Raw genomic sequence first — 25,068 nt, 5'->3', positions numbered from 1 at the left:
GAGTGACAGTTTGTTACCAGGCGGTGGCTGTGCAGGATGTGACAAACAAAATAATAAAGATATTCTGTCTATCTGTAGATATTCTGACTAACTGAAATCCCAACAGCGCTGTCATCTCAGACAACATTTGCACTGTAACTTAAAGATGGCTTGGAGGTGACTGCTGAGAATTTGGCTGTTTGTCAGTATTGCACATGTGAGCACAGAGAGTAAAAGATCAGCAAACAGATAAAGACCTCACACCAGCCAGCTACAGGAAAAATGCTAATATGTTATACTGAAGTTCCACAATTTCACTGCTCAATCATACATATTGACTATTGTCATCCAGTGTCCATCACTTCTCATTGATAAAAATGAGAAGAAGCAGATTTTGTAAATGTTAAGACTGAAATTGAAATTCACTTAATTAATTTACCCTCTTCCCCAGACCCAAGTCATCCCACACACAGCTGATAGTTACAGAAGAGAATGACTGATTTTCAGGATGTTTCCCTTTTCTTTTCCTTTTGCAAAGTGGCAGTGAGCCAATGTTAATAGTCCTCTGTGTAACCTAATGAAACGCTACATCAGTGCTGCATAATGGATCCAGGGTTTTCAAATCTGAAGCTCTTGATTAGAAAAACACACTGCTTGCATCCATCAAATGGATGCTACCAAATCTACAAGGAAGAAAAAGTTCCAGTCACTGGAATGAGATCTTTCCGCTGAGTCACAGCTCTGATAACAGGATGTCCCCAGGGGAGCAGAGGAAATCCCCGGCAATGTGGAGGAAAAAAAAACACACCAGCAGACCTCCCAAAACAAAACTGTATGGAGAGCGCGACCACCGACTGCATTAAGAGGGAACCAGTTGGCGTCTCATCAGGACAAATGCCCCATTAAAACATACTTCAATATTGGGAAGTGGGGAGATGATGACAAAGGAAAGAAATGCATCGTTATTATTGGTGGGTGTGTGTTTGTGTCTGTGTGTGTGTGTGACCTCATTTCTTCTCTGTTCACAGCTACCTCATACTGAGTCACTGAGATGAAACCAGCCATATCTTAGCTTGTCTCATCTCCCTGCCTCCGTCCGTCCGGCCTGGAGATGACATGGCGTCCGACCACGCAGCCTCCAGCCGCAACTGCTGTTCCCATTAACTTCATCAGCCGCCAGCCACAATCCGCAGACAACATACTCAAATGACAGCTCTTTTGTTTTGGGTTTCAATGGCCTGCAAGGACCAGGAATGTGCTGGGATCCATTACGTGTGGCGCGGGGAGGAAGACTAATAGCTGGAAACTGGAATCAAATTAATTTATCACATGAAACCTCATAAAACCTGCACGTTACACACCTCGCTTTCACGTCACTGTGGATAGAACGCTCTCACCTGATGGCTGCAATCGCCTCAGGACGTGTGGAGGCTACTGTTAGAATCAGAAATCCTCATAATGACATGCTTACAAAAAGGGTAATTTCCAGAACACGATCCCTAAATTACAAAGTAGGGAGTGACGAGTATGCGTCAACTTTCTCCGAGCATTCCACGAAGGTAAACAAACATCTGCATGGGCTGGAAGAAGCCACTTGTGAGAAGTTAATAACATGTACTGTTGTCTTTCTGAGGCCTGAAGGATCTAAAGGATTCTTTTGAGTGGAAATATATACATTAAGCCATGACAGCTGTAATCCTGTGTGTGTTGTGTTTGTGTGCATTCGTATTTTCCTATGTAGCCTACATGTTACTTGAATACCTAAGTACAAGTGTTTCTCTTTCTACATTACAGAATGAGGGGTATAAAGAATGTTGTGTGTGTGTGTGTGTGTGTGTCTGCCTTAGGCCCATAAACAATCAGTTTAAACAAAGGTGAGGAAAGGGGGGTTTGAGACAGAGTTGTCATGATTGAAAACACACAAGGCCGAGGTTTCTTTCTAAACGCTACAATTTGAACTACTGATCCACCAAACAGACTATTTTAACCAGGAGACATGATTATGGATCTGGAGCAAAATCCACAGTAGCTCTAATCCACCTAGAAAATCCAGAGCCGAACACGGGACGCTATGACACAGTTAACGGACCGGATGTATATATATTGGCCATTAGATTACTACAGATGATATAATTCAGTGTATAGGTCTGCTCCGAGACTGTTGATGTAAAAACATTATTTTCAGCTGATATATAATGATCAGATATTTGTATTTCTAAAATCCACTACTGATAAGGATACAACAGTCTTTATACCTATGAAAACATGTTGAATGATTCTTGGTGAGAGTCTCATACATGTTGATATAGTTTGATGCCTCAACAGCTCCACCAAGGAGGTTGTGTTTTCAACGTGGATGTTTGTGTGTTTCTCCGCTGGTTTATTAGGGAGCTATATTTCCACTAAACCCATTATTTCCAGAACCCTTTATATTTTGGTGTTGATTCAGCTTAAGGGAAAAATCTGGGATTTTTTCTTCCCACTTTCTTCTGTTAAAATATCAATTAGGTTATAAGAATTCAGACCTTTCTCCTATAAGAATTGACAATCATGTATTATATAAATATTTCTGTTTTCTCATCAAGATTATGTTCTCGAAGAAATCATCAGACCTGTTGTAACCCCCCCCATCTGCATCAAAATTGAACGTGTTTTTCCCTGACTCATATTGCATCCTTTGACCAAGTTTTGTGGAAATCTTCAATAATTTTGGTATAATCCTGCAAACGGACAATCTAACCCAGACAAGAATATCACCTCCTTGGCGAAGGTAACAGCGGAACCAGCGTTATATCTAACCCTAACCCTGGTATATATGTGAAGAGCACTGATCGCAGACAGAACCCATGTTGGAAAATTTCACACACAATGCATCATCCATTCCACATTTAAATTAAGTCACATGAGCTCATCTCGGCCTGGCAGGGATACAATGTCTGAGGCCAAGTTAGTTCCTGTGCATCCCATTATGTAGCCTCTCAGCTATTCACACTCACACCACACATACAGCCCAGCAGCCTCCTACGGGTTGACGGTGCATTAAAACCACCACCGCCTCCGCTATAAACCACAGCCAGACTGTACAGTAGAGGCATGGAAAACATGAAACACGGAGGCTTGACTGTACATGTATGAGACACTTACACTTCACTCACAAACACACTGCGGCCAGTGAGCGAGAGGACAAGACAATCTCTGTTATTTTTGGCTGAGACAGAGCAGCTGTGTGAGAGTGGACCCACGGAGCAGTTTAAGAGGAAGGACGAGGAGGGGATGAGGAGTCCACATCACACTGAGAGCATCCTCATGAGAAACTTAATTAAACAGCACTGCAGAGTCATTCGAAAAGATCCCTTTAATAAAAATGTCTGTTTTCATGACAAACTCGTTCCAGCAGTGTCCTGGTGCTCCGCATATTAAAAGCTGTCAGGACAGGGTGACACACTGCCCCCGTGAAACCAATGAAACCTCCCACCAGAGAAACTACACTATGAAATAGTAATAACCTCGATTTTTCCCACTCAAAACTCTGTGTATAACAAAGGAGGGTTGTCTACTGTCCAACATGGACATGATGTCATAAAGTAATGTCTTCACAGCACGACAATGACTGGACTGTACAGAGAGTCATATTCCATTCTCTCTCACGTCCCAATCTCACTCGATTACAGACTATCCTTGGGAATTAACCGCTCACTTCCCTCAGAGTGACACACTCCAACATCCAGCTTTCAGCCTCAAAACCATGGTAAAATTCCTCATTGATGAAGGGATGCAGTAAGTCCCCACATCACAGAGCAGCAGCCCTCTCATTCAGTCTGTTTGTATCTGCGTCGCTGCTTGGAAACCAACCCTCAAGGTGAGTTACTGCCCTGGATGTCATTTATTAAGGCTCAGCACTTAATCCAGAGTTTCTCCAGCTGGGCCCCTGGTTCAAATAATGTCCGAATGAGGCCATATGAGAACACGGCAGGAGATCCTCAGCCAGCATGTGAGCGTGTTGATGAGGTTTCAAACACGAGATGGACTCAAAACTGGGAAAAACAATAACAATATCCCAGGATGAGACGGCAGTGTCATTCACGTAAAAACACACGGACAAAGATATCAGGAGAGCTTTTGGTGAGAAGAGCGGAGCCAGTGTCGAACTTGTAAACAAATGAGATCCCCGCGGCAGCATTAATACGTCACATCCTGTCTCTGCCTGCTGCCCCGCCCCCTCACCTGAACACTCCAGAGATTCCTGTGTTGTTGTGAACGTGTCTGAGCGAAGAATCTCCTGCTGCGATGTTCACGTGGGAAAGTCGAACCCCGGAGAAAGTCCGGATCCAATTCTGCGGACAGTCTCCGGCGTTTATGTCTTAAAACCGTTAATAAGACCTGGTTCCGTTGCGTGCACAGTTAAGAAGGAAGGAATTCATTTAATTACACTGAACAGCTTATGATTCATTTCAGCTCCCCCCAAAGGGCACAAAACGCCACACTCTCGCAAACATATGCCGTAAACACGTGAGATATTTTTAGGGCTTTAACGTCTATAATCATCTAAAACCACTTCAACTACCATGCACGACTTTATTTAGAGCATTAAATGCAAACATGCTGTGCCTTTACAAGGACGATGGGTTTGCCAGTAAAGCAACATGAAAAGGAAATGTCTTGAGTCCTGTGGATTTCTAATACGTCAGCACTTCAGGGCTCCACAGAAAAATGTACAGTCCTCTTAGGAGGCCGTCTAAAGCTGTAAGCATTTCATTTCACTGAGAAGAAGAAGCTGCTCGGATATTTATGTTTTTGCAAACTCCGAGGACTCAGACGCATGTCAACACATAGCAGGACACAGAGGGAACTGAGATGGTTGTTTCGATGATGTTCTCAAAGCCACAACGTTTGTATGTCAGAGATTACAAACTGCTCCAGCTGCACGGCCTCTTCATCCACACTGTTACCTGCTGCACCAAGTAACTCGCTTCTTTTAAGTGAAAGAAAACAATGGTAAAAATTGGCAGCAGCACATTGTGTGGAGCCTGTAAATGTAAATACGATTAAAAGTTCATTGTCTCTTTGGAATGCGCGGGTGTAATTGTTATTACAAGATGAAATAGATAGAGTGAGGCTTATAATTGAATTTGAGTATAAACTTGGCATTTGTTAATATGATTAATTTGGTATCAGCCGTTTATACACAGCTGTGCTTACAAAGTGACAAACTTAATCACAGCTTTAAAACGCCAATGTATAAGCACCTCACATGCAAAATAAATACAACTAGAGTGACACTCAGTAGAGCGCATACCTCTGCCAAGGCCCAACAGTCCCCATGACACTGCATATAAATTCACTAAATTCATATTTTAGATCTGCAACATCTGTATGTGTAGTAATTTTATTTTCAGTTTTAAACCTAACCCTCCATTTTGCAGAGTCAAAGTTAATAAAGTTGTTTTTGTGTAATCTTGCATACAAACAAACAAGCAAACAAATGGGTTAGAGTAAAGATTGTTTTCTAAAGTCCTGTTGTCCGTAAGACGCGAATACATTGTGTCCGAGGACGCAGCGAGAGCGGCTATACTCCAGTAGAGGTTTTGTGATGGGCTGGTGTGGACGATGAGTAGGACCATCTCACATTCTGTAAATACCTCCGAGCTGGGCCTAAAGCAGCCCAAGTATTTAAGTGTACTAAATGGAGAAGCCTATACAAGATTTTACTGGCCACATCTGCATACCACAGGATAATCCTGTTTCTATTAAATTCCTACAAAAAGAACCTAAGCAATCATGGCAGAAACAAAGACGTTCATTTTTTCTTCCATAAAAGACAGATTCCACTTTGTTTCAGTGTCACAGATATTAAAATTGAAAGAGTTTATTTTACTGAACCACAAGCAAATATTCCCCCAGATAAGGTTTCTTCCCCCTCTGTCATTAGAAGAATCACTGAAGACATTCTGTCATCAATAAACAAGTGATCCTTCACTTTTTAAACCTTCACCAGATAAATCACTCATCTACATTATTCAAAATCCACGACAACGTATTAGCCATAAAGGTTTTGAGAATTAATATCTATTATTAATATTAATAGTATTAAGGCCACAAACAACATACAACTGTTAACTAAACACAAGGATCAACTACAAAAAGGAATCATGTTCTATATTTTGTACACTTAACACCATGTGATATATTTTCCATTACCTTCTTTCTGAGGAACCCTTCAGTGAATGCTTATAATCACTTTAGAACAACAGAGGTCTTTAATAAACAGAAACCAGAGATGGAACAACAGAACCGCTTCAAGGATAAAACAATAAATGATTGTAAACATACCACCACATTTAACAAAGCACATATGTTCAGGCCGACACTGGATACCCTGAGCATGGACAACAAACAGTCTGTGACCCCCCCACAAATCTCTTTTCTCCAGAGCTGAACGTGTCTATGGCCTGATCTGTGTCATTGTGGTTGTGATCACAGCCAGAGGAAGCCTTTATCTTCAAGTTATATGATCACTGTTGCCCTGGAGACATTTAAAAAGGCTGATGCGTTCTCATGTGCATGTGATCAGAGGGTGAGACACTGTGTTGAAGTGGCAACTTGTTTGTTTTATCTCAAAATCACAACTGGAGCCCAAGAAGTTGAAATTGACAATGTCTGGAGACCTAAACACTGTGATCTGATGAGACTCAATGATAAATGATTCTACTTTTAAAACCTTAATATAAATGTCTGTGGTTCTCTCATCTTCTTCTAAATGCTAAACACTGTCTGATTATAAAAACATTTGACTAGTGCCAAACATGCAACACCTGTTATCTGATGTGAGACAGTTAAAGTTTACAACCTGCAGTGTGCTGACTTTCCATGCCTGGAAGGGGATGTATACAAACTAACATATTCAACAATCATTTTGATGATTTAAAAGCCGGGAATTTTTTTCAGCACTTATTGAGCTGCCACAGTCTTGTTTTTCTACAACTAGGCACCAGTAATAAAACTCATGACAACACCGGTGTTACCGAGTACACATATTACAAGAGTGCGTTCAATTTCCCAGCTTCACTGTTCTAAACCACTTAATTACAGACTATGTTTCACCATTCAACTTATAAAGTTATAAACTGTATGAATGAATACTGTCTTCAAAACTGTTTTTACTGTTTTTTCCTGCCCTAAAAGTGGCCAGAAACTCGACTTTATTTTAAACTCTGTAATAACACTAATTGTCCATCCTGAGTAACTCCTTCTGTTTAACTTTACACCCCATTCATCAGTGAAGCTCATCTTTATAACAGGACAGGAGATACCAGGAGCTGACATGGAACTCTTCACAGGTGATATGTACGCCTGCTGCTGCTCAGGGCAAAATCCTGTATTTACTTTTTTAAAGGCTCTGTATGGACATCTGGCTCAGGTTGCTTCTGAGTAAAGATTTACACACGCACACCTTTCAGTTATATCCTGTTTACCACCTCCTGGAAGCTGTAAGACACATGTCTGGAGTGTAAAACTACTTTCTAGAGGACACAGTTTAGAAACAGATGATTTCGTTTTTTCTAAATAATTGCCTCAGTTCAGTTTAAGCAGCATGGATAATTGTAGAAACAACAATCACAAGGCAGTTTGAGGCTATGAAGCAGCTCTGTGAAACAAAAAACACTGTTAATGTGTCATTCATACAACTGGTAGACGGCTTTCACTTCCAAAATTGAGACCAGTTGTATGTTGACGGGCAATGTCACAGCCTCATCACCTGACCTGCAGGAGAGAGCTCTAATTGGCTGAAGATGACATAAGTGCTACCAAATAAGCACGCACTTCAGCGCACATTCCAGCCTCCCCCTCACTTTCTCCCTCTGCTGTCACACCACTTTGATTAAGTCGACAGGCCTGAGGCTCCCCGTGCCCCCGTGCTGTTTAGCACTGTTATTAGCTGCGATTCACAGAGAACTAAACCAGATGTGGAGATGCTGCAGGGTCAGTGTCGGCTAGGTGTCAGGTCAACATGAGATCATGAAAAACCGCTCTCCCCCTGTTCTCTGTTGGTGTAACACTACCTGCCCCCCCCCCCTGCAGGGTATCTTCCGTCACCTCGTGTCAGGGAGGCGAGATGCTGAGATCCGATGCCAAAGCAGCTCACAAGCAGGGGTGATAGTTGGAAATCCTGGGATGATGAATTATTCTTTGGCAGCCATAAGTTGGACGGGGGGGGGGGGGGGTGTTGCTTAATGGAGATTGTCCCCTTCTCTGTGCCAGCTGTCAAACTTAGCTAGTTTATGTTTAGAGAAGGCCGGATTACTGCAGAACTTTAATGTTGATTTTCATGGTGTGAAATAAATACATGTGTGCCAGAGCATTTTAAAAAGAAAGAGGCTGAAGTCAATCTCAGGCGGACTTTTGGACATTTAAGAAATATTAAAATACTGTCTTCCCATCTCTCTGCCTCTATCTCAGCTTCACATAAGCACACGTTGACCACTGAGTCACCGTCGCACCGCGGCCCTGCAGGCTGACGACAGCGGTGCAGCTCTGGATAAACAATCAGCTTTTCTAATAGAATTTTACAGGAAACAGCTGTGGGGTCAAAAACTAAATGTGAAGGAGGATCTGACACAGGACCCATAATTAAAAAGTTGAATATAAGTGACGAGACACACATTTTTTTCATTTTGCTCTGTGCATATATCTGTCGGAGAAAACATGATGTAAATGTGATGATTTATCCAAAAATCTAATTTTCATCCACAGTCTCAACATTGGTTGATAATTCATAGAGAGGAAAAAACAAAATAATGTGTGACGTTTACCCAGTTTAACAAGATAACTAGTTATCAGTCTGTAAATGCTTTTCTTCTTTAGTCTTAGTTCTTAGTTAGTTGTATGGCCGATCAAATATCAAGTAGTAGAAAACATCATAGTTTCCCATAGAATGAGGCTGCAACTCTAAATACACTTTGTTCAAATACCAGTCCAAAGCCCAAACATATTCGACTGAAAATTCGCTGTAATTCACATTTGAGAAGCTGGAATCAGAGAATGTTTTGCTTTGGTTAACTAATAATTTCAGCTGTAGTGTATTCTAAGTGTCATAAGTGAAAATACACTACAAGGACACCTAGTAGAGCACAAACCTCTGCCAAGGCCCAAATGCTTCCCTGAAAGCCCCATGTTATCTGTGCAAATGACCGAAAAAGCACGATCTCGCTGCATTGAATAGAGTGTTAAACATTCCCGGATCCGTACCAAAACGAAATGTGTCCTTTCTTGGCCCCCCTCCCATCATTCTTCCCATTATAATGGAAATTTGTTCTGTTTTTGTGTAATCCTCCTGACAAACAACCAAATGACAGGGGGGCATACCACAAAACCTTCCTGGTCGAGGTAATTACATTCTTGCAGCAACAAATCAAACATGTACAAGCACATAAGAGAAGTGATACTCAACATGTAAACTATATCCTAGTTAATTCCATTCCAGTATGTTGACATTAACACCGGAGAAAGGCGCAAACAGCGGTACAGCTGCATCCCATCATGCATCCTTTTACTGAATTGTGGCGAGACCCAGACTCACTGATCCGGTCAGTGTCAACAGAGCGTGGTCGAGGGGGGGACTCTCACTGTTTGGCTCCTCTACCGAGCACAAATATCAGAACAATATCATATACCATCTGCTGTCAGGGGGCAGTGGAAATGCATGCGATCACATTGCGACGGGCCGTGACTAAAGCATGCTTCAACAAGCCAGTGGAAAAAAAGGCATAAGGGAGAACGTGACCTTGTCGGATCTGTGCTCCGATCATCAGTGGCCATGCAGTGGTCTCTGTTTCTGGGACCACATACCAAAATTACACAAAACTCCTGCCGGGGAGGATTTAAATGAGCTCATAGAGAAGCTCTCAGCTCAGTATATGATTTAGGCAGGGGCATGTGATTAACTCTCCATTTAAATTCATAAACACTGTTGTTAGGGCCCCTGTCAGAGGTAATGAAAGGCAGTACGGGAAGAATCATGTGTACCTGAAGTGAAAAGAAGAAAGCTGAAGAACACACTCATACACACTCATTTTCCAGTGTTTTCCAGAACAGATTTCACTTCCTGTAGCCCTCCGCCCTCTGTGTGGTTTCCACCCCCGAGTTTCCAACCCCCTCTCCGATTCGTAGAAACGATCAGCCCAGCACAGACGCAACTTGAGCACAATTTATTCAGTAGCTCAAGGTTGTGCAGAACAAGCTGTGATGTGGATATAGGATACTTCAGAAAAACTGAGGAACATTTGACTCTTTGTGTGGAATAAGAGGTTGGATTAAATCTGGGCCAACAGTCCTGTCTTAGCCAAGTACTGTATGTGTTTAGTCTGTGGACTCTAGGTCCTATACTATGAAAGACCAAATTAGTCAGTGTATTCAGGCACTTTTCCACTTTGTTTTAACAGCTATGTTTACAGCTTAAAACACGCCCATGGGTGAATAAATAACTCATAGACTGTATATAAACATGGACGACGCAACTCCAACGTATTCCATACACATACAACACTTCCCTCTCACGCGATTGAAGCCAAAGTAGCGATCGGGAGATGGAGAAGGAGTAACGCGGTCCGACCAACCGTCAGACCGTAAAAATAATTAAAGACAAATTTAATGGAAACATAAACACTGGAACATAAGTCAGTGTGATAAGTACTACCTACAATGACAAACCATCTTTGAGAAAAACAGATTTGATGTGTACTCAGAGTTTTCAGTTTGCTCCGTGTCCCATCCACCAACATGGAGGAGGCAGGACTTATGAACTATACTGAAGCCAGTCACCAGGGGTCAATTAAGGTACTTTGGCTTTGCTTTTGGGCTATGGTTCAACCTCATCCTGTGTCTGATGCATCTGGAACAGTTGACCTCAGTCATCCCTTTCATGAGACACAGGAAAAGTGAATGCAAACGCATCTCTGTGTCTGGCTCAGCTGAGGTGCTAGAGCTTAAAGAAAAAGTTCTCTGACCAGACATTTTCCCAGAATTTGCTGTGCAGATGCCTTTCTTTTCTCATTCAAGAAATACAAAACTTTGTCTATGTGCAAATAAAATACAAAAGGAGGACATGAGATGAAGAGGTAGTTTGTCTGTTTGTACCCTGTAGCAGCCAACACATAGTTCAAGTCACTAGTGAGACTGAGCAGATGCCTGGCAAACCCTGGAATTTCCATCCCAGCCTCGATTTCTACACACAGACACCCAGGAGTCTTTGGCCAGACTGATAAACACACACGCACACACGCACACACAGAGAGAGACATAAGGAATCTGTAGTAGCCAACTAAGTATACTGAAACACTCAAAAATGCATGCTGCTCTCCAACTGGTTGGATCGCAAAACTGAATCTTGGTCCAAATCCCCCTTTGTGTGACCTGGCATGTTGTGATCTACCATAAATTAAAAGGAAACTGTGGTCAGAATACGGTCACTGTGATAAATATCTCAATTAATTTCAAAAGTGAAGGTTTGGAGCTTGAATCAGAAATGTCTCTACTGTCATCAGCTCCCGCCTCTGGCTGATCTTCTGTTCTGCTCACACTTTGCAAAGATGCCAGCGCTTCACAAAGTCACCTTCAAGCCAAGTCCCACAACCAGCAGCCGTCCCATCCCAGCAAACGACCCACTGCAGCGGTTTCAGGATTGATCCTGAATTAGGCTTCACCTCCCCGTCACCATTTAATTGTTAATCAGGGCGAGGACAATATCGGTGTGTTACTCCACAGCATGCCCCCACATTCCTGTGGTGCGTTATCCCATCAAATCCAGTCATGCAGAAGACCTTTGGCAAAACCAAGAGCCACAATGTCTGGCCGTCTAGGCAAAGCTCAGTTGTCAGGGCCAGAGGAGCAGCCGCAGGGCACGACAGGTGTGGAGAGGAGAAAGTGATGCAGAGAAATAGCCATATTTGTCACCTCCAGTAATGCAAAGCTCTGAATCTCCATTTTCCATCATTAATATGATTTATACTACGAAGTTTTTAATGACTGAGGACTTGGAGGCATTTTAATATTGCAGCCCTTTTTCTGTATTTTAGCCACAGGCAGTAAAATAAACAGATGTGTCTTTTATAGTCATCTCACTGATAGGATTGAACCTGTCACCAGTGATTGGTGTCAATCAACACATGAGTTGAAAGGTCACATATATTACTGTCCTGAAAGCTTTGTTAGCTTTATCATGCAGATAATCTATGTCCATGATGCTGAGCTGCTTTACGCATCACCAATGCTTTGTAGAACTTTTCATTGAATCACTCTTGCGTAACCAATCTAAGTTAACCGTTACTACTCGTCTCCTTCAGACACTTTGTCAAAAACAACATCAACAAATCTGACCTGGTGGCCTCTGAGCGACTGGGAGCGTTTTCTGCTTTGATTTAACCAATCACTCTCCCTGCGTCTGTACCCGTTCATCGGCTGCAGATGACGACAACATGTGATTCTCATCTACAGCACAAACACTCACTCACTCACTCTCAACAATGTCAATACAAAATCTGCTCATTGTTTACACTCAAATGTGCACAATGTTTAAAATCCCTTCCTGGGGCTCAAGTCGACCTAAACTGGAAGCAGAGGGAATAAACGGGAAAATGCCAGCGATGGATCACAACACCAGTCGTCCTCAAAGACTGTCCTGACTCACCCTCACCTTCCACATTGTGCTGGGAGGCCCGGGACTGAAGTTCTCATAACAAAGCGATGATGGCATGGTTATTGAATCATGCGTCCTGATTCCCCCGACAAATCAAGTCACGAGAAAGCTGCTCTTCATTGTATGACTCAATTAGAAGAAAAAAATGACGCTTGTGTTAAATAACAACAGTCGGCTCACATTCTGAAGTTGTTGCAAACTCTCCACAAACTCTCAACACACAGGATGAGCATGTCAACAGGAGCGTCATCACTCCCACTTAGTCACTGGGAATTGCCGTCCCGAGCCCTCAAACCTGAAAGGAACCGGATCAAGATCAGAAATTATATTTTTGCTGGCAGCCTTGTGAAGCAAAGTGTGTGGTTATAACAGTCTGGTTATAATGAGACGCACTTCACTGTGACATCAGCACATTCACACACACGAGACGACAACAGTGTGTATCTCACTCTTAAACAATTTGATTGCAGAGGACAAGTTTAACGCTGTGTATAATATTTCAAAGGACAGATTTTTGACAAAGTTTAGCAATAAGATGGATGACATGCTGCTTTCTATCCTCGCCTTGTGAGGTAAGATTGTATAGATTGTGCACAACACAACTTGCTTTTGTCTGCAATAAGAATGGATACGACTTGCATTCACTCCCAGGTCAAATGTCACAGGTCTTTAAATCAGTTCCAGCTGCAATCGACACTGAGGAAAATACCCCTGAGTGACAGCTAGTTTCTTCTTCTGCTTCTTAATCTTTGCAGACTAGAAACTGACGCTGCACGTAGGACACGTACTGCACTTCCTGCCGCTGATGTAGAAGTAGCCATTTGTTATTGGGAACAACATGCAACAACGCTTTTTTCTTCCTCTCCTGCAAGATGTAACACTGGCGTGTTTGTGATGTCAAACATGACTCAGCAGGGGGACAAAAACAGAAAGACAAACTCCCTCAAAGGCATTGGCAATGTGCTCACCTGCTAATATTTGGTCTCAAAGAGGAATAAGATTGTTAAACCCAAACGGGTTTTGTCAATACGTTGAAATACCCATTTTTGCTTTTCCACCGAGAATCTTTAAGATGTTTAAGATCTTTTTTCTCTCTCCCACAGTATCATACATTTGGTTAATTCTGCACCGTGTGGTTCCAGCTCTTCACTGAAGCTACAAGCTTACACTGAGTTAAACTTTCAAGCCCAAAACTCCCTTAATATATACACATTCAAAATTCACTGTGACATATTTGGCATCGTGGGAAACTTTGGGACCCTGCGACAAATTATAATAAAGTTATGTGGTTTTGACGAACACTTGGCTGCACAGCTTGAGTTTGTAATGACTGACAAGAAGAGTGTTGGTAGATTCAAGTCGCTGCTTTGCCTCATATAAGTAAAGTTGATCAGTTCAAAACAGACTTTCAGGAATAAAATATGTAATTTCTTAACAGGATTTGACTGTTCAACAGATTTTCAGCAACATGATATGTCTCCGTGCAGCCAAAAGAAAATAGGAAATAGAGAATGTCTGCTGCAATAAAAGGTGAAGCAATGAAAACAGTTTTGTTAGTTTTGTATATTGGCTTAAATGGTTTTGATCTGATTTTCATTTATTTCCAATAATAAAAAACTGATATATTCATAGGTTGTTAAGCCCTTACACAATCTTGAAATAGCAGCTCTGTCGGATCACAGGTCCAGCAGCTGGAGACACACTTTCTCCCCTCCCCTGAGGCCAGTTCATGGCCTCTGATCGCTCAGCACTTGGGCGACTGCAGTGAGAGCCGTGCGGACAGCGGCAGAGATCAGCGGAGGTCATCGAGGTCCCGCCCATGTGCAGGCAGCTACAAAAGCCTCCCTTTAATACCTGCAAAAAGTGGCGTGTCTCCCCTTTTTTTTTAGAAAAGCAAACAGACCACAACAGGAAAATAAAATATTTGCCAGGCTAAACGATGGGCGAGCTGGGGACATACGCAGCCGCCTGAGCGAAGGAGAACAGTTGGCGACTGTGGAGCCGAACTCTGACAGACCCAATGGCAGCATTGTGCCAGAGGCTGTCAGCGAGAGGGCGTGTGACGCAGGAATGTTAAATACTGCAGGAATGTTATTTATTTTCACAAACACCACCAAACACTCCCATATCAACACACATGTGAGGGTCCTTGCACACACACACACACACACACAGGAGAGCCACACACTAATACACATGTGTACAGACCGATTGGTGTGACGCAGTCTAAGGGGCTTGGCCAATAGGAACGCTCCATCTCGGCCTCTCCTTGCCCATGTTAAGATCAACATGATCGTCCTTGATGTGCTGCCATGTCCTCACTTCGTAAAGACGTCAACACGCCAGGAAGCACAGAGCAACACAGGGAGAGGCCGAAACACACGGACCAGCACTCAACATTTATTCAAGAAAAACACAAATGTGCCACTGTTCCTGCACACAGATGTTGAGGAGGAATCATAAATTGTCTGCAAAATAAATGAGCAACATCTTTGACAGCTGCGTGAGCTTCTCTGTGTGAGGGCCGTGTCTGCGCTCGTGTCTAGACAGGAGCGTTCGCTTTGATGTGAGGATAACATCAGCTCTTAGTCCTTCTCTGCTGATTCAGGGAAAAAAAGAATTGAGGAACCATTTGCCCGCAGACAGGGCCGATTAACTCCCCAGCCACTTTCTGAGCAGTGGAAGCTGTGTGTCATCGCCCGCACATTGGAAGCTGGTCTGCAGTCACCGGCAGGACTGAGTCTCAGGTTCATGTGAGGAGATGCTGCCAGCGCACCAGCTCCAACTGGGTTAAATCATCACCTGCTAACTTTTGCCGAGGTGAGAAAAGAAATGAATAAACTACATCCACGGCTTGAGTGAATTATTTTTAAACTAACAGGTCACTGTTGTATCTAAGCCTCACTTCAAGACACTGAACGTACCACCTCCAACCCTCACCCCCAACAAAGTGACCTGAGGTTGACCCTGACTCTGCTGTTCAGGGACGGATACAGACAGACAAACCCCGGCAGGAATCAGTGTATCGTTGTGGCACACATCTCACTGTACACCTGCATGACAAATGTAAAGTTGTTTGAAGAGATCAAGTTACACTTTTCATCAGTTGGCAGTCTGATACAACATTCTGCAGGCAAAGACATTGGGAAATCTGTCCCCCCTCACAAAGCATGGAAACAAATCCCTGCAAATAGATGCAGGATCAAGCCAAAACAACAGAGTTTTTCCGACTTGGAAAAAAACCCATCCATCAAATGGATGATGTTCGTACTTTATGCACAAACCTGAAGGGAAATATTCTTAGAATGGAAACATCAGAATTTCTTGCTCCTGAGGGACTGGTGCAGTATAAAGACACAGAGGGTCTGAATAAGTGATTACATTTGAATCTGTTCAGTGTGTTCCCACGCACAGTCCTCAGCCACGTCCTGGCCAAGAAAAAGGGCTTGATGGGAAAACACTGTTTTTGTGTAAATGTAAAGCCAACAACAAATACTTTGAGTGAGTAGAGATTGAGAAACTTGTGGCAGATTAGAACAAACTGGGTCTACTACCTAACTGCGGTTAGCAGATGATCTGTGGATTAGAGACGAGGCTGGACAGGGAAAGACAAAGCTGGAGCTGCCGAAGCAGACAAAAGCCCAACCAAGGTATGTTCAAACAGAGCATCGCACACAGAGGAGCCGTAAATCACAAAGGACTGAAACAAGTGTATGGACATCTGTAGACAGAGGCCGCTCCGACCGGATGACTGAGCCTGTAAATAAGTCGAATCAACACAATGCAACCTGGGACATGTTTTTTGCTGCTTGGACAAAGACATGTGTTGTCTACATCACACTGTTGCATGATGCGAAACTTTTAAAGAACTAAGATATACAGTTTTAGCTTGACTGGGTATTATTTATGTTTCTACACTGATTCAAATGATCAAAAGACTTCTATTACTGTATTTGTGTACTTTAATGCTTATGATACACTTGCTTAAATACATATGTTCTATTTATTATTTACAATGTCCTTCCAACGAGGTTTGCCATGTTAAACAAACACCCTCAACCTAGAAAACATTTGTTGTACGAATGTGAAACATCCCGTTACTTAACTGTGAGATTACAGCGACTAATCCTCATCAATCTGGTTTCACACTTGGTAGATATTGGGAAAGATTAAGGATACAAGTTTCTGTTTATTCTTTACAGAAAATGTAGCAGTCACCTTTGGAATATATGACTGAGCTTGAAGACTATACATTTGTTGTTTAACCCTAAAACATCCTGTAAAGTATCAGCAATCTGACTTTACATTTATGTTGAGTAAAGTACATGTATTTCAATTAATATCAGAATCAACAGAATACATTTACTAAGCTTCAATCTTGTGAATGGAATGAGTAGCTGTGTGCCAACTGCAGGCTGACGCAGCAGTTTCTCAACTTGCACATCTGTGTATCAACGTGTTTTCTGACACACACACACACACTCTACAGGTGTCTGTTATTCCGCACACGAGTGAGGTCCTCTCTCTGTGCGCAGTAACCCAAATGAAGGAGCAGGAGCAGGTTACCTCTCATCCCGCTCAGCATCTGGTGATGAAGCAGATGATGAAGACTGGAGCAGTGAGGAACCGCCGCCCCCCCCTGAGACCCCCCGCTGAGAGGACAACAATGGAGCTCATTCACACGCGCACCTTCCACCACCAGCACCTACCTTCTGATAAGCCAGCTGGAGGTAGTTGTATGGGATCCTCCTGCGGAAGTCCTGCACCACATCGTCGCTGACTTTGTGCACGGACTGCGCGCCCAGCTTCTCCTCGATGCACGCGTCCATGCACGCCGCCCTGTGGAGCACCACGTCGAAGAAGCGCAGGTCCGAGAAGCTCCCGTCCAGCGGCTGCTTGTCCTGGCACTGCAGCCGGCAGCGGACCCTGGTGCTCCGGGCGTCCGTGTAACTGCTGAGCGCCGCCTCCATGGACCGCACCACGCCGCTGTAGTCCCCGGAGTAGAACGCCTGCACCGCGGTCTCATACAGGAGGTCGCAGGGCTCCAGGAAGGTGGCGGAGGATGCCAGGGAGAGCAGGAGCACGGAGCACAGAGCAGCCGGGGAGAAGTTCACATCCATCCTCTGCGGAGGTTCAGGCCGTGAGGAGCGAGCTTCAGGCGGACAGCGGGATGTCAGTCACCGGGGCTCCACGGTCAGTCCATTTAAAAGTCCCTCTCTCTCTCGCTCTCTCGCTCTCGCTCTCTTTCTCGCTCTCTCAGGCAGACTTGGGGCAGGGCGGAAATAACGCTGCTTCAGTCGGGGACACACATTTTCTTATGACCCTTCTCCGCTTTCCCCTAACTCCTCCCCTCAAGTGTCCGGAACTGCAGCTTCTCCTGCGGGGCTGACATCACAGAGAGGGGGGGGGGGGGTCCTTCAGGGAACCCCGCAGGAAGCCTCCTCCACACGGTCTGCTGATCAGGATCCTGCCCCACCACATGTATTCAAAATGAAGGTCTCAAACTGTGTTACAGGTGATGTTAAAAGATGCAGATGGGAGGAAAGTGGAAAGAAAAAAGTTTGGGTCCCTTCTCCAGATAAAGTTTCCCGTGATGTGCCTGAAAAAACAAACTAAAAAACACTAAACTAAAAACAATCACAAAATAGACATTTATAATCCACATTTATTGTTAATGTGTCTGTGATGAGTTGTTTTATATTCTTTGTAACTTTGTTTTCAAACTGAGGAACTTTATGAATAACTGTATGTTTTGATTCACTGACTCCATTAACTAATTAACTAACTAACGAATTAACATCTGTCCAGGGACTAAAGATGACAAATTGTTAACTAATCAGCGTGTATTATTGGACACCATCCATGTTAAATACACTGGAAGGCTAAATAGGAGTTTAAAAAAACAAGTTTCAAATATTTGAGTTGCTTGGTAGATACTTTTATTTTCGTAAGATGTTAAAAGCTGCAGATGTGAGGAAATTGGGAAAATAAAGTTTGGTTTCCTCCCTCAAATAAAGTGACCTAAGATGTGCCTAAGAAACAAATGAGCCTAAGAAACAAAAAACAACCACTTCCATATTAAATCCAAATTTATAGTTAATGTGTCTGTGGAAAGTTATTTTATATTATTTATAACTTTGTTTTCATACTCTGCTGAGGAATCTTAGGCATCATTTTATGTTTATATTAACTAACTAACTAACTAACTAACGAGCTAACTAACTAACTAGCTAACTGACTAACTAACTAACTAGCAGCTGTCCTGGGAATTAAGATGAAAAAAATAATTGTTAACTTGCTGCACTTGATTAAGTATATTTAATAATGAGCATTTATACTGAGACTAAGTAAAAATGAATAGGATTCAAATATGCAAGTTGCTTTGTAGATATTTCTGAAAGATGCTTGTATTTTAATTTATGATGAGATATGCAGTTGTGTATTAATACTGGCAGTCTTGTCTTCTGGGCGTTTTATTTTTTTCAGGAGGTTCAGTCTTATTCTGTCCACTGTAATACACCGTCTCCCTCTTGAGGAAATGTTTGGTAACAGCATGAAAACATCCAGGACAACGTTGACTGTTTGAAGTTGAATAAATAAACCCCATCAACCTGTTAAACAGCCGCTTTGACAGAATAGAAAGAATAGAAGCTACAGGTATGTGGTCCAGCAGGTGTAGCGCACGTCTGTGAACCAATAAGGAGTGTTTGTGTTGTTTCATTCTTCATGAGTGTGTGTGTGTGTGTGTGTGTGACAGGGTTTATGTGGAGGAAATTTCCTATCAGTCTCAGGGAAAAACCCACTAACTTTTCTCTTTACTGTCATCGTTCACCTGAAAGACTCTTAACCCTCTCCTATGCACTGCTCTTAATGTGCAGTGCATCGTTTGAAATTGTACCATTTTTATATAAGACATTTTTGTGAATTTGTAGAATAATGTGGCCGATTCACAAATAGGCCTCCTGGAACAGATTCACATCTACTGAGGTGTTTCTCTGATACAGATGAGTTCAGTTTGTAAAGACTTTATTTGTATCTGTGCACTGTAAACAAAATGTACAGTTTGGACATGTGAGCTGTTTACGAGAATGACACCAAGATTGTAGAACTTTAACAGAAATACATATTTTATTAGTTAAATGTGTTTGACCATAACTATCATTAATTGCACATAGACACTTAAATCATAAGAGACAAAGAAGTTAATTTGAACAAAACTGCTTGTTTGTACAAAGTTTGTAAAATACATTTTAAAATCTGTTTATTAGAAATGTAATAACAAAATCAATACAACTCAACAAACAGAAGAGACTACAGTCCCTCCAGGAGATTTCATCAGGTCCCAGATGTATTGAATTCCATATACGTGATGAATGACTGATCACATTTGTGGTTGTTGAAATTGGTTGAACTTGTGAATGATCTTTGATTTGTTCCTCTGCCCTGTATTAAGTAAGTAACTCCATGCAAGTCCAACTATTCAGGCTAAACTACTTTCGTCAAGGAGGAGGAGGAACGGTTTAATTCAAATGTACAATAAAGTTGAAAACAGAGTGGAATCAATCCAAATGCTCTGTGTATGAAAGACTGTTGAAAGTTGAATTGACCAGGATGTTGACTGGTTACTTTACATAGCACCACTGCCAAAAATACCTCCATCGCACAGTTTACCATTTTCTCCAGTTTTATTTTCACTTCTTGTCAGGATTCAGGAAGTGAGTCACTGAGTCACTCCCATGAGAGATCATAACATGATGCTTATCTCCATACTTTCCTCTCTATTATACATCTGTTTTTGTTGTTTAATTTTCAAAGCGATGTGAGAAGTACTACAAAGCTTTATCGTTCACTATTTAAGCAGGAGATGTGATACACTTGTTTTTCTAAGCTGGAATTATTCAGAAATCCTCTCCCTTTCTCCAATAAATTCTCTATTTGAGTGCACAGTGGTAACCATTGTAACAGATACCATTAAATACCTTGTGTTGTGTACAAAGATACATATAAAAGTGTACTTAATTGTATTTAAAATCATTTATAATAGTAAATCTTTATCTAGAATCAAAATGTGTTTGTCAGTAATTTGCTGAGTTACACAAAGATGTCTAAGCAATCTTAAAACAAGGTCAACAACATTATTGAAAACAAATTCATTTTCTTTTTTCTTTTCAAAATGTACAAACTGTGATCTTTGTAATTTCCATAGAATGTAGAAAACCAACTTGATGAGTTACGGGACTAAAGATGTGAAACCTTAGTCATGAAATGAACAACATAAACAAACATTCAATCTGTGAAAAACTGAAGAGGCAAAGGGAAATGACCTGTTTAGAAAAGTACATTGTAAAAAAAGTACAGAAATCCTGCTACACAGTGAAAAACTTTACAGCTCCACTGTAAACTATTCAAACAAGTGTTCTTCACTGTAGCTGAGAGGAGAAACTTTAGGATTTCATAAATGGACACGACTAAAAAAAAACATGGAATTGACTGGCTGGATGTAGCTTGTATATTTACAACAATCAAGTTGTTCCCTGGATGGACTGTGTGTCGTCGTCATTCCCCCCCCCCCGCCCCTGACTACACGTAGTTGGACTTGGCGTTAGTGGTGGGCAGGTGGAGGTTGGAGTTTCTGGACTCAGGTGATTCAGACCGTGAGCATCGACGACAGCTCAGGAAGGTGCCACCGGCCATAGTGAGGAGGCCCCCGACCCAGCTGACAAACACCGCCTTACCAAACTCAAAGCTGGAAAAAAAAATACACAGATACAAGCTCATTTAAATGCATGTGCATGTTCACAAGATCAGTATGTATGTGTCTGTGTGTACTTAAGGCTTCTTTTCACTGCTGTACCTTTGCAGTTGATTGGACGAATGGAACTTCTGGACAATCATTTTAACGTACCAGGAAGTGATGATCAGAGTCAATAATCCTGAAAGAGAAGAGATCGTTCATCAAAGCCCAAATCTTCATCAGTTCAGACTGCAAATAACAGAATAATGGTAATTATTCCATCCCAGTTTCTTAAAGTCCATGTGGGATAATGCTGTCAGATTATGTTGATCCCCACATTTATTTGTAAAATTATTGCCAATTATTTTTCTGCAATCATTGAATTGGTTTAATTGTTCCAGGTCTAAAAGTCAAGCTCTGCTTTATTATCATAGTAGTTAACTTTAACTGGGAAAACTATAAAGAGGCCAAACAAAAACAAGAATAGAAAGGTTAAAAGACAACAAGCTTAATATATTTAAAAGAAAGCAAATTATGTAGTATAAAATCTCAAATGAAGGACCGCAAATAAATTAATACAACCTCATTTAAAATACATGGCAAAGGAAATGGACAGTGAAATTCCCAGTTCGAATTCCACAGGTCAACTAACCCACCCTGAACTGTAAAGCACCAAACACACACCTGAGATCACGAGCATGATTCCTCCGATCATTGCTGTAGTGGATTTGCTCTCGTTCTTTCCATCCATGAAGCGCGTGCACTTCATCCCCACAGTGGAGACCAGCAGGGCCACAGCAGAGAGGAAGATGCTGAGCAGCATCACGGCCCTGGTCGCCTGCACCTCGGCTGCAGAGGAAGGACAGATGTGAACAGATGTGTGAGCTTCAAACTGACCCAGTCTCAGATTGTTGGACATGATCTCTGTTTGGGTCTCTTTCTACAACAGCATGCTACTCATAGTTAAGCCATGGAATGAATCAACCTTTGTCAAGAGCAAACGAGATAAAGGTGAAATCAAAATGTAATTGTACAAAATAGACAAAGAGGAGATTGGCAGCAGTGGATTAATAAACACATGATCCTGTATAAATTCCTCATGCGATGTCACCAAGTCAGAAAAGTTCGACTCAAAGACTTGAGGCTAATTATAGCCACTTGTTGTCGGTGGAAGGCATCTCAACGAGCAGCGCCTGGTTTCTGGAGGAGATGTTGTACAAAAAATAAAAACTCACTGGGCAGCTTCAGGAGAGACTCGTGGGATTCACAGGTCGTTCTCTCGTTGCCGCTGCAGCTCATCCACAAACCCTCGTACACCCTGTGCGTCTTCCCCTGCGCCTGCTTCTTCCACTGCACCATGAGGGTGGCGGCGACCGTGGTGGCGACACCGACCAGAGAGAGGAGGAACCCCAGGAGCTGAATGCCCGAGCTGGCCATCGTGTACCCCGGCTACAGCAAGGGACGCGAGTCCGAGAACTTTGGTTGGAAATTGCCAAAAAAAAAATCTAAATAAAGGAGAAAGAGAGGACAGGGGAGTGAAGTTAAAGTATCTTCCAAGTGGCTCCTCTCACCTCCTCAGACCGTTATACACGCGCTCCGCCGCAGAGTCTATTTAAGGTCCAGGGGCTGTGACGCACAGGGGGTCTGTCCTCCACCTGCAGAGGATGATGGGAAGTTCATGTAAAGTCTTATCAGACCGTGTTGGTAAATACAGACTACGTTTAAAAGTGCAGACTCCCCCTCTAAGTCATGCAAACTTCTCAGCAGCCCTTACTTTGGGTCAGGTTTTTTCATTTCAAACATATTAAAAATAAAAATAAAGTTTCAGTATATGTAAGTGCACCGTAGACAAATTAACTTTAACAACACATGCTCAAAATAAATAAATACTTGCTTGTATATTTCATGAAAACATTTTGTGTGAAATGCTCTAATATTCCAGCTCACATCACAATTACATAACAGCTCAGTCGCAATCAGACAATCAAATAGCAAATAAACATTCAGCGACGGCCGATAAAGACAATTAAAGCAAACAAAGCATTTAAACGTTCCTACTCCCTGTCTCACATCCCCTCCACATCATTCAGATCATGTCTATTCATAATACTGGTTTCAAATCATCTGATAGAATTCATGCAATGTGTTGTTCAAAGAGTTTGATTTGTTTACTATGACTTTTGGCATCCAGCCTTTAGTGATTGGGATATGGACCGACTGAAAGGTAGGTAGGTCTTATCACACTGATGTACGTCCATCCATCCATCAATCCATCAATCCATCTATCCATCCATCCATCCATCCATCCATCCACTATCTGCAGCATTTGAGGATTGTGGTTCCAGAGAGACTGGTCACACAAAGACGAACAACCATCCCCACCTACAGTCATTTAATGATTTAGAAGCTTCAATTGGCTCATAATTGGTCGAGTTCATGTATCGAATGGACCTCAGCTACCTCAGCTCCATCGCCCCTAATCCGTCTGCTGGGACTGTGGCTCCAGATGTGCAAGATGATGGCGTTCGAATCCTGGATATTTGAGCTTCATTTATGGATGGTTAGAGGAAGTGGAGACAGATTATACATCTTTATTTACAGTCTTTTTTCTCCACATGGTGAGTGATGGCCTAAAATCTTTCTGCACGATACCATGTTTTAACCCACCTTAACCCCACTTGTGCACCATGAGCCACAAAGGAAAGTACCGTGGTCCTATGTTGAGCAGTCAGTCAGTGACGTGGTACCCACACAGACAAGTTGACAGGAATAATAAACATGATCAAGTTTCTTCTCATCATATAAATCAGAGATTCAAATTCCTTTGTTTGTTATTTCCGTGAGCAGCACGGAGCCTTGTTTAAATGGTTCCTGGAAGATCCCAGGCGAACCAACAACAACAACAAGAAGCAAAGGAGCAATAACAGGAGTGAAAGATGCGGCCTTTCAATCCAACTAAGTGATGGTCAACACGCTCAATTGTCGTTCCCTTTCCTCAGCAATTTACTGCAGCAACCTCTTGTTTATGTGAACAAATAGTCTTGTCTTTACTCAGACAATTAGCAAACGATTTGACCATATTTGGTGAAGGGGGATGTCAGTTTGTAAACACCCCAAGTTGGTCTGTCCGATCGGATCAGTGTCACACCCATTCCTGAGCTGAGCCTCAACCAAAACATTCTGCTGCTCGCCCAAAGCAAGTTGTTTTGTGTCCCTCCCTGACACGAACTCCCTTCATTTATTTAGTTCCCTCACACCCACTGTAAAAAACGTTCGTCCAGGACAAACTTTATTTTGAAGGAATTGTTGTCGTATGTTTGCAGCCCGCAGGCAACACCACATGGTAAATGACAAAAAAATAAATCCCCACACATAAAGTGACAAATTCACAATAAGAAATAATCTCACCGCGGGTCTAAATATAAACAGTCTTCCTCTTCACTGACGGTACAATGTGAAGATGAATTGGAGAAGGGAAAAATGTGTCATCGCTCATCCCGACAATCCTCCCATGGATACAATGACAGCTGAGCCCTGCCCAGTACATTTCATTACTGACTCACATCATGGGACGATTTGATGAGAATGGTAAAGATGTAACAAAGAGATCAACATGTAGACTAAGTGTAACTGGTGCAAGTGAGGGCAAGAGAATAAAAGAACT

At 42.3% G+C, this 25,068-nt stretch overlaps 2 protein-coding genes across 3 annotated transcripts in view; both read right to left on the bottom strand.

Moving 5' to 3' along the window:
- The window catches only part of p3h2 (prolyl 3-hydroxylase 2), a 55,507-nt gene extending 37,234 nt beyond the window's left edge, over positions 1 to 18,273 (bottom strand). For both annotated transcript variants that reach the window (XR_009921919.1, XM_062394887.1), the window contains exon 1: positions 17,380 to 18,273. Coding sequence is in view for 1 of the 2 variants with exons in the window: in XM_062394887.1 (XP_062250871.1) it covers positions 17,380 to 17,790 (411 nt within the window). In the remaining variant the exon portion in view is untranslated. The remainder of the gene's footprint in view (positions 1 to 17,379) is intronic.
- A 2,102-nt stretch (positions 18,274 to 20,375) lies between these two features.
- Positions 20,376 to 23,000, bottom strand: LOC133960357 (claudin-1). The gene is made up of 4 exons (XM_062394886.1): positions 22,640 to 23,000; positions 22,089 to 22,253; positions 21,525 to 21,603; positions 20,376 to 21,416 (listed from the first exon to the last, which is right to left on the bottom strand). The coding sequence occupies exons 1-4, from the start codon at positions 22,839 to 22,841 to the stop codon at positions 21,251 to 21,253; spliced, it is 612 nt and encodes a 203-aa protein (XP_062250870.1). The 5' UTR covers positions 22,842 to 23,000; the 3' UTR covers positions 20,376 to 21,250.
- Between the last annotated feature and the right edge of the window lie 2,068 nt (positions 23,001 to 25,068).

The sequence above is a fragment of the Platichthys flesus genome, chromosome 9 (genome assembly GCF_949316205.1).
Source record: "Platichthys flesus chromosome 9, fPlaFle2.1, whole genome shotgun sequence".
Classification (NCBI taxonomy): Eukaryota; Metazoa; Chordata; class Actinopteri; order Pleuronectiformes; family Pleuronectidae; genus Platichthys; species Platichthys flesus.
This window is presented reverse-complemented; position numbering and strand designations above follow the sequence as displayed.